The sequence below is a fragment of the Hyposmocoma kahamanoa genome, unplaced genomic scaffold (genome assembly GCF_003589595.1).
Source record: "Hyposmocoma kahamanoa isolate Upper Pololo Valley unplaced genomic scaffold, ASM358959v1 232, whole genome shotgun sequence".
Classification (NCBI taxonomy): domain Eukaryota; kingdom Metazoa; phylum Arthropoda; class Insecta; order Lepidoptera; family Cosmopterigidae; genus Hyposmocoma; species Hyposmocoma kahamanoa.
Window position 1 is genome coordinate 536,055 of NW_020653750.1, and position 12,079 is coordinate 548,133.

At 36.8% G+C, this 12,079-nt stretch overlaps 1 protein-coding gene across 1 annotated transcript in view; it reads left to right on the forward strand.

Moving 5' to 3' along the window:
* Positions 1–7,375, forward strand: part of LOC113228499 (serine/threonine-protein kinase ATR) — a 39,914-nt gene extending 32,539 nt beyond the window's left edge. Inside the window, exons 24-28 of the mRNA XM_026461829.1 lie at positions 778–934; positions 3,077–3,141; positions 4,039–4,222; positions 6,027–6,213; positions 7,157–7,375. Coding sequence (XP_026317614.1) covers positions 778–934; positions 3,077–3,141; positions 4,039–4,222; positions 6,027–6,213; positions 7,157–7,285 — 722 coding nt within the window. The 3' untranslated portion in view covers positions 7,286–7,375. The remainder of the gene's footprint in view (positions 1–777; positions 935–3,076; positions 3,142–4,038; positions 4,223–6,026; positions 6,214–7,156) is intronic.
* Positions 7,376–12,079: the final 4,704 nt, after the last annotated feature.

Consider the following 12,079-nt stretch of genomic DNA (forward strand, 5'->3'; position numbering starts at 1 on the left):
ACTGTTTTGGATAGGCGCGTCGCTTACCACCAGGTGCACGACTTGTTCGTCCCGTCACTTCGTATAATAAAAACACGATTTGAAAATTAAAAAATAATTACTGAATGGATTTATAACGAGTAATGTGATTATTTGGTTAGGGCATTTTTGGTTTCATGTGCGAAATATTGACCGCGGGCGTTAGCGACAAATATTTCTGGATATATTCTAGAAGAACATTACTTCTCCAGATGTATCATCCTGTTAAAACGCTACCTGTAGATTCGCTCTACACTATGATTTTTCTTCATTATAAAGGGTTGTTTTTAAAACACTAACAACTTAGCAGCTCTATATTAGAATAGAATAGAATAGAATAGACATTTATTGCAACGCCACAACACATAGATACAAAAAAACATATTACAAACATCATAATCAACAACATTTGTTACATGACTTTTTACCAAACATAAACTTACAAAAATAAACTTTTAAGTTTTTTTTTGTACTATCTGACACATTTTATATGTACTGTAATTGGTAGTAAGATCAAACGTTCGAACATTCTATCCAACGAACCCCACCCCGCACAGAGTTATCACCGTTTAAAGTGATCTATTAAAATATTCCTAGTTTTGTACGAAAGTAATGAATTAAGATGTAAAGTAATGAAGTAAGATGATGAATTATTAAAAGTCATGGATCAAACGTTGTTGTTTATGATGTTTGTAATATAATCCTGCGTGGTTGTTAGCATTTTACAAATAACCCTGTGTATTGTATTATTTTCTCCAGGCATCCACACTAGTAACCGGGAACTGAAAGAGATGATGTGCTCAAACAAAGACTCTGTCGAGAAAAAGCGACGAGTGTACGAAGAACAATTGTTACCGAAACACCCACCAGTTTTTCAGGAATGGTTTCGACGAGTGTTTGCCGATCCATATGGATGGCGAGTATAATATTACGGGTTAAAGTATGAAATTGCCGTTTTATTGCAATAGGTTCTTTGAATTTTCATAGAATCTTCATGGTTTGAGGTTTTCGAATGAAACTTTTTTCAAATGGTTTCTGTGATTTTTTTTTTTTTTTAATTTGAAACATTTGAATATCGACTTTCAATTGTTTTTGTTATTCAATTTAGACAAGAAAGATGGATACTGCGAAAATTCGAGTGATTTTTGAATACGAGTTCCGACGCGGAACTAACGCGGCAGAAACAGCCCGCAATATCAATGCTGCGTTTGGAGAGGGGTCTACTAATGAACGCACCGTGCGATTTTGGTTTAAACGCTTTCGTGATGGAAATTTCGACTTAAAGAACGAGCCACGAGGAAGACCGCCCACACAGGTGAATAACGATGAATTAAGAGAGATAGTGGAAGCCGATCCTAGTCAAACTACCCAGGAATTAGCGGCATGGTTTAACGTTACCTTACCCACAATATTGACTCACTTGCGTCAAATCAATAAAATAAAAAATACGAAAAATGGGTACCTCATGATTTGACTGATCTGCAGAAAGAAACGCGTGTTGAAACTTGTGTTGCCTTGTTGAACCGGTACAGAAATGAAGAAATATTGGATCGAATTGTAACATGTGATGAAAAGTGGATTCTTTATGATAACCGGAAAAGAAAAATGCAATGGCTGACCCCAGGTCAAATGCCACAACAGTGTCCTAAAGCAAAACTTACCAATAAAAAGGTAATGGTAACTGTTTGGTGGTCTCAGCATGGTGTTATTCACTATAGTTTTCTCCGATCTGGTCAAGCAATAACGGCAGATGTCTATTGTGCCGAACTCCGAACCATGTTGACAAAACTAGCAGTAAAACAGCCCCGACTCATGAATCGATCTTCACCATTATTGCTCCACGACAACGCGAGACCTCACACAGCACGAGAAACCATTTTGACCCTTCAGGAACTGCAGTTAGAAACCATTCGTCATCCTCCGTATTCACCAGACCTTGCTCCAACGGACTACCATTTTTTTTCGTGATTTGGACAATTATCTACGTGACAAGAAGTTTTCTTCCCAGGAGGCAGTACAAAATGCTTTCACACAGTTTGTGCAGTCTAGATCGTCGGAGTTCTATCGCAAAGGCATTAATAACCTTCCCATTAGATGGCAGCAATGTATAGATAATAATGGCAACTATTTTGATTAAATAAATTTGTTAAAAATTTAAAAAATAAACAATTTAGATTTTCAGTACAAATCGGCAATTTCATACTTTAACCCCTATTATTTTTTTGTTAAATGCTTAATGCAAATATTATTCTAGCGATGTACATGTACAGTTTCCATTAAACATTATTGTAAGTGCTGTTCGTGTTTGGAGACCTTGAATTGTGGACTGTCAATTTGCGAGACTATTCGAAATACCGCTTCACAGTAATAATCTCAAATACGTAAAAAAATATAAAAGTTTTGTGGATGTTTTGATATTAAAAACATAATAAGAAATTGGTGTAGTAACACCTAGGGATTTAAAAGTATATCATACCTTTATTCCAATTATCATATATATTCTGTGACATTGTTTCGAATGTTCAAAAATTTCTGGCTCCAATTTAGTGTCATGGACACTTGCATATCTCTTTTATTTATTTGTGTATAGTATGATGATAATAATAATAACTTTATTGCAAAAAGCACAGAAACAGGTGCAAAATTAACAAACAAGGATTCCCTGTACGTATAACAATTTTTTTTGCACCACTAATTGACAATCGAGACCATTCTACAAAATTTGTTTTCCGTATTATTTAATAGCAATAGAACTTTTCGTGAAAGAGTTCGTCCAGGGATGTATTGCTGCCTTATCTATTTCAGCCGCCAAGAAGTAATGTGGCCATTGTTGCGGTTTTGAAGGGTAGGGGTGCTGGTGAAATTACGATCACATGGGACTTGTCAATTTATGTGTCAGGGTGACGGGCGTGGTGGCGGTGCCCTTCTGATCTTTGCGATTTAAAGCTCTGAGTGTCGCTCGCCACCGGGTGCACTTGTTCGCCACGTCACTTGGTATCATAAAAAGAAACTATGACTGTGACAATTTATTCCTGTCAACCTGCTATTTATTTTTCAGGTACCAAGCTAGATCAGCCTACATACGTACGACGGCCGTCATGTCTATGGTCGGATATATTTTGGGTAAGCATTACAATTAACACCCCATTCGGTACTAATTACTCAGACGTGACCACTAAATTAGTACATACGATGACAAACTTTTGGTATTCAGTTGGGTTGACCCCACTACCCCGTTCTTAATGGCCATGAACAAATTTTTCTTTCTGTTATATCAATTTATCGGAAGACGTATAATCTAATTCTACACTTTGAGCCTCTACACTACAGAGGCACTTAAGTATAATTTTAAACATACTACATAAGCCAAATATACATGATGTTAGAGCGCTCGTCGGTTTGCTTAGTGAGATATTCGGTGTTTGCTTATCCGTAAGTAAGGGAACTACAGTGATGTAAATTAGGTATAATTGTGCTACTTACTACTATTTTACATTGTGATTAGCACTTGGAAGTTTTTATATTTTATACACAATTTAGTTCTCTTGTAGAGGCCATTTTAAACATATAATGGAGAAATTGTTATTTAGATATCTAGTTTGCTATTCCGTGGTAAACACCAATTGTATGAAAATGTTATTACTAAATGTTCGACTTCCGCTGTCCAGATTTTTCTTTCAGCACAATGAAATGTTAGTACATAAAACAGAGTCAATTTCATTAAATTTATTCTATTAATTTTTGTGGAAAATTTTACTTAAAATGCAGCCATATTCGAGTTCTTAGGTTTTCATGATTGTTACACATAGAAAATGAAATTATTTTTTCAGATCTAGAAGTCAGCCGTGACCATGGGACCTGTAAAGGGCCCGAAACGTTGGTTTGTTTGTTAAAACAAGTATACATGATTTAGACCCGAAAAAATAGTTTCATTTCCTATAACATAGCTATACTTAAATTATTTCCATAAACATACTATGTGTACTAACAATAAAGTGACAAATTCATATTAAATTGTAGGACTCGGCGACCGGCACGGAGAGAACATATCCTTTGATTCAACTAACGGTGATACAGTGCATGTAGATTTCAACTGCCTATTTAATAAAGGCGAGGCATTCGAGTGGCCCGAGAGAGTACCGTTCCGCCTTACACACAATATGGAAGCTGCTATGGGCCCACTTAGACATGAGGGCATGTTCAGGTATTGTTGTTTACTAAGGACCGCAGTTTGTTAGCACGTTGCAGAATCGAGTGTGCTGATGATATCACATATAAAAAGCACGCATAGAATGGACGTGCTGTTGACACTTGTTGACGATTGAGGTTCATAAGAAAATCACAAGTCTCATCCCCCACCATTTTGCTAAGTAAAACTTTTAGACCACTTCTCTGTTCACCACAAAAACGATTATAATCTGTTCACGCTTGCTGTCGTAATACATAAATAGGTTCTGCAGAGATTCTGTGGTCACTGTCGTTAACTTGTTGCTCCATGTTCATTCATTTAAAAATGTATTGTACAGGGGATATGCAGCTTAAACTTCTTGGTTAAATAAAAAAAAATCGTGACTTGGTAATTTAAAAATGGCTGAAAATGTCAAAATATTTAATACAGAAAAAACAGTATTATTAGTCAACAATAACGTGCAAGACCTAATAATTGTTTTATAACTTTAATACTGGATGAAATAAAAAATGAAATTATTTTATTTGACAGGCAATACCATGAAAGAAAAGTATATACAATTTTTTTATATACAAACATCAAATGGGGTCTATGATTCGACTATAGAGGAGTCTGTACTCGTAGCTGAAGCACACACAAACTTTCTAAATTTTTACTTACATGTACAAACTTTTGTTTTAAATACACTACCGTAGTAAAGGTACGCCAAAATTGTAAAACAAATTAATTCCGGTGCCGAGATGCTCGCCCTCGTCGATATTTTGCAACCTATATATACAACTGAGTAAAAAAGTAATAAACGATAATTTATTTAAATTAAAATACTATGCTACTTAAAAGGAATTAGTCCTTATAATTGACCATTTCGATCGGCATCATAAAAATACTGTTTTTTCACATTTGGTTGGTTTGATTCGCAGATGACGCAAGCAACTTTTTGAAAGTCTAATTTAAAAATGCAATTTTATTTAAAAAAATAAAATAATGTCTCCTATGTGTCCATTAGTCGTGAGACGACCTGTATATGTATATTACAGGTTTACCACTTAACTGAGCCGGTTCCTAAGGCGCGGTGCAGTGACATAAACTGTCACTCCTCACAGTTTACGTAACAGTTATTTCGCACTGCACAAAGGGATAATTTCATCAAGATTTTTCTGAGGATGTTTAATAACATGTTGGTTGAAAAAAGTACCAAATGGCTTCTCTATTAATTTCAATTATTATAATCTCAGTACAGAGTACTAAAAAAAGTACGTGGATTTACATCTATTTGCCAAGTTTTTTGAAATCGGTTACCGGAAACAAACCCGCATTCATCCCCTAGTTCGCCACTATACGGAACTTGACACAGGAGATAATAAAAATCGGTTCTCACTACTGAAAGTATATTGAGAAAAAAACGTCTTGAATTAGAGAATAGCAAAATCAACCATTAAAATAATTGCTCCTGAAATGAATCTTCATGCGTGAACAGCCACTCTAAGAGGTGGATGATTTTCTTCAAAATGAAATGGGAACACTATGGATGTACCCTCTTTCCAACAAAAAAGAATCAGGAAAATCGGTGCACAAATACCGGAGTTATCGCGTAACATACACAAAAAATCACAGTCGAATTGAGAACTCCTTTTTTGAAGTCGGTTAAAAATAGTTTATTTTATTATCGTTTCACATAACAACAATTGACTAATTTGGTAGGCACTGTTTTCAATGAACTTGCTATTGAATATCGTTTACGTAACTGCCACTCCTGCACCGCGCAGCTACCTTAGGAACCGGTAGGCCTGTAGAAGCCTACCTAATTTTTTTTGTTCAGGAAAAGTTGCGAAGCAGTAATGCGCGTACTCCGCGAACAAACAGCAGCGTTGATGTCCGTTATCGAGCCGTTCGTGTACGACCCGCTGGTATCGTGGGGCCGTGCTCGGCCCGTGGATTGCGGGGAACGGACCAATGAGCAGGCATTGCACCATTTGCAGCATATTCGACAGAGGCTCAACGGCATGGTATGTAGATCTAGTACAAACATTTAGCGAACCGGAAAATAAAATTATTTCTAACAGAGTAATGTCATAATTATGAAACACACTATGTTTTATTTATATACATCTCACTGTCATAGGTTGAGATTTAGAAATCGAACTCAAAGTTCGTTTTATGAATGTCTTAAATTAAATCCATTAACTTTGTAATTTCTTGTTTAAACTTGACGAAGTTGGTTTTGTAAATACGAAAAACTTGTTTGACTTGGCATTTTTGCTAAGTCTAAGTATAATATGTCGATACGGAGGTATGATAATGAACACTACGCCAATTTTATTTTTTGGTAATTTTCTGTTATGTTTGTAAACAGTCGTATTATTACTAATAATACACTCCTCGACTTTTGTGAAAAAAAAAAATTAGAGAAAAAAAACAAAATTCGAAACAAAAAACAAAAAAAGCTAGTTTTCTGAAAAAAATAAAGAAACAAAAAACAAAATAAAAACAGAACAGGTCCAAAAATTAAGTTGGCGTAGTGTTCATTGGAGCTAGCCATGTAATTATAATAGTAGCAGTAGAGCTCCTTGTGAAAGAGTTCATCCAGGAAGGTACTGCTACCCTACTTATTTCTTTCTACCAAGCAGTAATGAGAGCAAGCAGGGGTGCTGGTGAAATGACACCACGTGGAACTTGTGAACTTATGTCTATGGGCGACGGGTACAGTGGCAGTGCCCTTCAGATTTTTGCGATTTAAAACTGAGTGGCACTGCAACGGTTATGACAGGCGTGTCGCTTACCACTAGGCGCACAACTTGTTCGTCCCGTTACTTGGTTTTATAAAAAGAGTATTCTTACAGTATTTTCTTAGCTATGCTATCACTCGTATCATCGGAATATATTGCCATAATTTATGTACTTATATTCTATCAATATACGAAATAAAATGATTAATCATTATTTTGGTAGGTTAAGACAAAGAACAAGCAGTTATCGCTCTCGCTGTCTCCAGAAGGGCAAGTGGAGCATCTCATTGTAGAAGCAACGAGCATCCACAATCTTTCTCAAATGTATATTGGGTGGGGTCCATTCCTGTAATAAATATGATATTAATTACCAATGTGCCTTAGTAAGCGCCTTTTTTTTGTTTACATTCTAACTGAATATAAGGTTTTATTTGTTCATTAGTTCTAAGATAGTAATAAACTAAAAATAAAAAAAAAAGAAGATAAGAAATAAACATTTTATATGTACTTGTATCGGTTTTTATTATTACAAATACAACTTACGTTAAGACACTTTCAAGTTCGACATTTTAGTTTATTCAACTTTATGCCACTTGCTATAAGAATGGTCCCAAAGACTCAAGCTTGATGTGCTCTTGACTGTACCTGCTTTATAATAGTTTCCATTACTTCACAATTGTTCCTACTTTAGTCGAAAAACCTAAAACTAAAAGCGGCTTTACTATTTTTAAATCTTTAATGCACAAAGAAAAGTACTTAAAAAATACTTTGCACCATTTTGAAAGATTTCTTTTTGGTTTTTTTTTTCTAATTTTGAGACATTTCTTCTATAGATAAGCTCACCTTTATATATATAAAAGTGAGCTTATCTTTAAAAGAAATCTCTCCCAGTTCCTCTTCCTTTCGAAGTTCTCTTTCTTTTAAACTTTTATAGTAGTTCATTTTTTTTTCAAATAGGATATTTATATAAATCTTGTTCATTAGTTCACTGTCTTGTTCACGTTATCACATCTTTCCATCTCACTCACACTATGGTCAAGCCGATCTTTGAGCATAAAAAAGTATTAATTATCATAGTATGAGATTTTTGAAATGTGGTTTTTGCGCAAAAAAAGGTATAATATTTTTTATGGAACGAAAAGTCGCAAGTATTGTACCATTCCAAAATCTTGACGAAATGGGCCATCTTTTCAAGTAGCTAACTTGCCCAGGCTAGTGTAGTAGGTTTTTTAATATGAAGTGTTAAACGAGGCACCTTGAGATAATACATTAACAAGCACAAAAGCTGCTTATATTACCTCTGTACAACCTAAAAGTTTTATATTAGCTGTTTAAGGAATGTACTGTATATAGTACTTAAGCTCTTCAGCAGCGCATTCAAAAGTAATTAAACAGGAGAAAGTCCTACAATAGCCGTATAACGGTATATGCCAAGAGAGATAAAAAGACTAGTCATAGAGCAATTGTATGGGCAATGGATGTAAAGCAGAGTTATAAATAGCTTTTATAACACCGTGAGGTCTTATAGCGGGTTTTTGAGGTTAGAAGTGTTTGAATGGAGTTATTAGCTTCCTTTAAAATGCTTTAGGTGGTATATCGTATATTTCTAAAGTTTTTTTTTTATTCAAATGCAAGCGTTGATAAGGTCGACCATACATGCACACCTAAATAATGCCTATTCACTCTCGCCTTGAAAAGGTCCAAGTTATAACGTTCAGGGAACAAGTCTGCAGGCAGGGAATTCCACTCCATAGTCTTCGCCATATAAATGTGGAAGCGTAACGCTTCCTGCGAGTCTTTGGAATATCCACAACATAGGGGTGGAAGCCAAGCCTCTGCCTAGTCCCCCGATGATGGAAAGGGAAAGGCGGAACTGATTCGTGAAATTCCATCGCACACTCCGTGATATACCTATTCTGTAAAATATCGATAAGCAGGCAACTTTACGGCGGTGTTCAAGGTTCTGCAGCTTCGTTTCTCCTGATTTCCGAGTCACGTCTCTTGGCACACTTGTCAATTGAATCCAAGGTGGTCAGTTGGTATGTAGCAGAGCCATCCCAAAGGTGGCAGCAGTACTCCATACACGACCGGACTTGTGCTTGATACAGCTGAAGCAACTGTCTCGGTGTGAAGTAACGCCGCCTAGTACCTATCTCATTGACCTACTAGGTAGGTCAATGACTTATCTACAACTGTGCTGTCATCAACATATCATTGGTATGTAGCAGAAAGAGTGTTGTAGACAGTACGGAACCTTGAGGAACTTATCTATCGTCCGATAGCCTGGATAGTAGACTTCTAAGACCACACGAATGGAACGTTCACTCAAGAAATTCGGGATCTAATTGCAAAGGTCAGTGGGATGCCCATATATGGAAGCTTACTTAAAAGGTTTGAGTGCCAGACCCTGTCAAAGGCTTTAGAAATGTCCAAAGACACTGCAAGTGCTTCGCCCTGCTTTTCTATAGCCTCGCTCCATATGTGACAGGCATACACAAGAAGATCCCCAGTAGATCGCCTTCGTCGGAATCCGTACTGGCAATCACTGAGGAGGTCGTTGTCTTCAAGGTCCGATAGCAGACGGTTGTTGAGTACACGTTCCATAGTCTTGCAGAGTATGAAAGTGACTGAGATAGGTCTATAGTTGACAGGGTCAGCTCTGCTTCCTTTTTTGGCACAGATTGCGCGTTTTGCAAGCTTCCACGACCCGGGAACTACACTAAAGTGAGAGGCGATATAGGCGTGTGAGAACAGGAGACAACTCAGGCGCACAGTTACATGGGACTACCCCTGGAATTCCATCTGGCCCGCTAGCTTTCTTCACGTCAAGATTCCGCAGAGTTTTAAGTACCTCTTTTTAGCGTATGCGAACTGGCGCCATAGTGCAGTCAGCCTGAGGTAAGGTAGGTGGTAGGTTCCCTGCGGCATCCAGACGTGAACTCTCTGCAAAGAGATTCGCCTTCTCTTTTGCAGTATGGTATCTGCAGCTTTTATAACACCTTGAGATCTTGTAGAGGGCTTTAGAAGTTAGAAGTGTTTGAATGGAGTTATTAGCTTCCTTTAAAACGCTTTAGGTGGTATATCGTATATTTCTAAAGCTCTTATAACATCTTGAGATCTTGTAAAGGGCTTTTGAAGTTAGTAGTGTTTGAAAGGAATTATTATTTGGAGTTATTTAGGTGGTATATAGTATATTCCTAACGCTTAGAACTGTTAAATTTTACTAGTGCCTTTGGAACGCTATATCTACAGCAGAGAAATATATTTCTAAAGTAGCGCTTAGGCCGTTATATTTGATAATTGTACAGTAACTTTACTTCTAAAAACTTACAATAGCGTGTCAATACCACAATTTTTTAAATAAATAAATAAATAACGCACACACTCAACATAAATTGTAAAACCGAAAGCTCTACAACGGTGAATATTAGCGGCTAAATCGATAGAACGGTGTTAGTAAACTCTGAGGGCTGTTGTAACAGAGACTCCATTACAGTTATTAATAAAACCAATTTTTTAGGTTATGTATATATTTTTTAATAAAAACCTTCACCTTTCACTCTTTCTCACCCATGCTAAAATACAAAGCTAAAATATCTTATTTCAACTAAATTCAAACTTCACACACTCTAATTAAGTGTACTTTTTACCATTGACTTACAAATAAATGGACGACGGGTCTAATACAAAAACCACTTACTAGTAAGGACGTTTCACTTGCAATTAAAAATATGAAAAGAGGTAAGTCGCCGGGGCATGACAGTCTCAGTATTGAGCACTTACAGCATGCAGGCCCACACATAAATAGGCTTTTGTCCATGTTGTTCACTTTCTGTCTGAGACACACATACTTACCTCCGGACCTAATGAAAACAGTTGTTATACCTTTGGTTAAAAATCGTACAGGTGATATTGCAGATAAAGGCAACTACAGACCCATCTCTTTAGCAACAGTGGTAGCAAAGGTCTTAGATAGGATAATCAACAATCACCTTAGCAGCCGCACAAAATTAGATGACGCTCAGTTCGGCTTTCGTGAGGGTATGTCGACAGAGAGTGCTATACTGGCACTGAAATACACTGTGGACTATTATTTGAAAAGAAAGACACCTATATATGCCTGTTTTTTAGATTTGTCAAGAGCCTTCGATTTGGTCTCATATAACATACTTTGGCTTAAACTAACAAATATTGGTGTTGCTCCTGAAATTGTAGGTATACTATCACATTGGTATAATAGTCAAAAAAATGTTGTTAAATGGGCGAATTCATTCTCTAGCGAGTATACGTTGAAATGTGGTGTAAGGCAGGGTGGATTGAGTTCGCCTAGACTTTTCAACATATATGTGAATCAGTTGATCAGTGATCTCAGGAGTACAAACGTTGGGTGTAGAATAGACAGTATCAGTGTTAATAACATCAGCTATGCTGATGACATGGTGCTGCTGAGCCCATCAATCGGTGGTCTGAGAAAGATGCTGCAGGTGTGTGAAACTTATGCCGAGGGACATGGACTAAGGTACAACGAAAAGAAGAGCGAGTTTCTGGTATTTAAATATAAAGGTCACAGTGACATTCCACCGCTTCTACTTAATGGTGTACCCTTGAATCGTGTCTCTCGTTTTAAGTACTTGGGGCACATTGTAAATGAGAATCTTGGAGATGATGATGATGTGGAGAGAGAGTTGTCAGTCGTACAGCGTTGTCAGTGCGCGGTAACATGTTGGCCCAGAGGTTTTTCAAGTGCTCTGTTAATGTAAAAATAACGCTTTTTAGAGCATTCTGTCAGAATTTTTATACAGGTGCACTGTGGACCAACTTTACGCAGCGGGCTTACAACTCCTTGCGTGTACTGTACAATAACATCTTTAGGGTTCTGTTGAGGCTTCCCCGCTTTTGCAGTGCATCTGGCATGTTTGCGGATGCATGCGTGGATGATTTTTACGCAATCATGCGCAAAAAAAGTGCGTCACAGATGTTGCGACTGCGTGGGAGCACCAATAGTATCCTAAAGATGATAGAAGTAAGAATGGACTCGCCTGTCTTTCGGCGGTTTACCGAGTTACATGTAATATGTAAGTAATAATAATAATAATGTATAATAATAATGTATAATAATAATGTAATTGCACCTATTTGATAATTG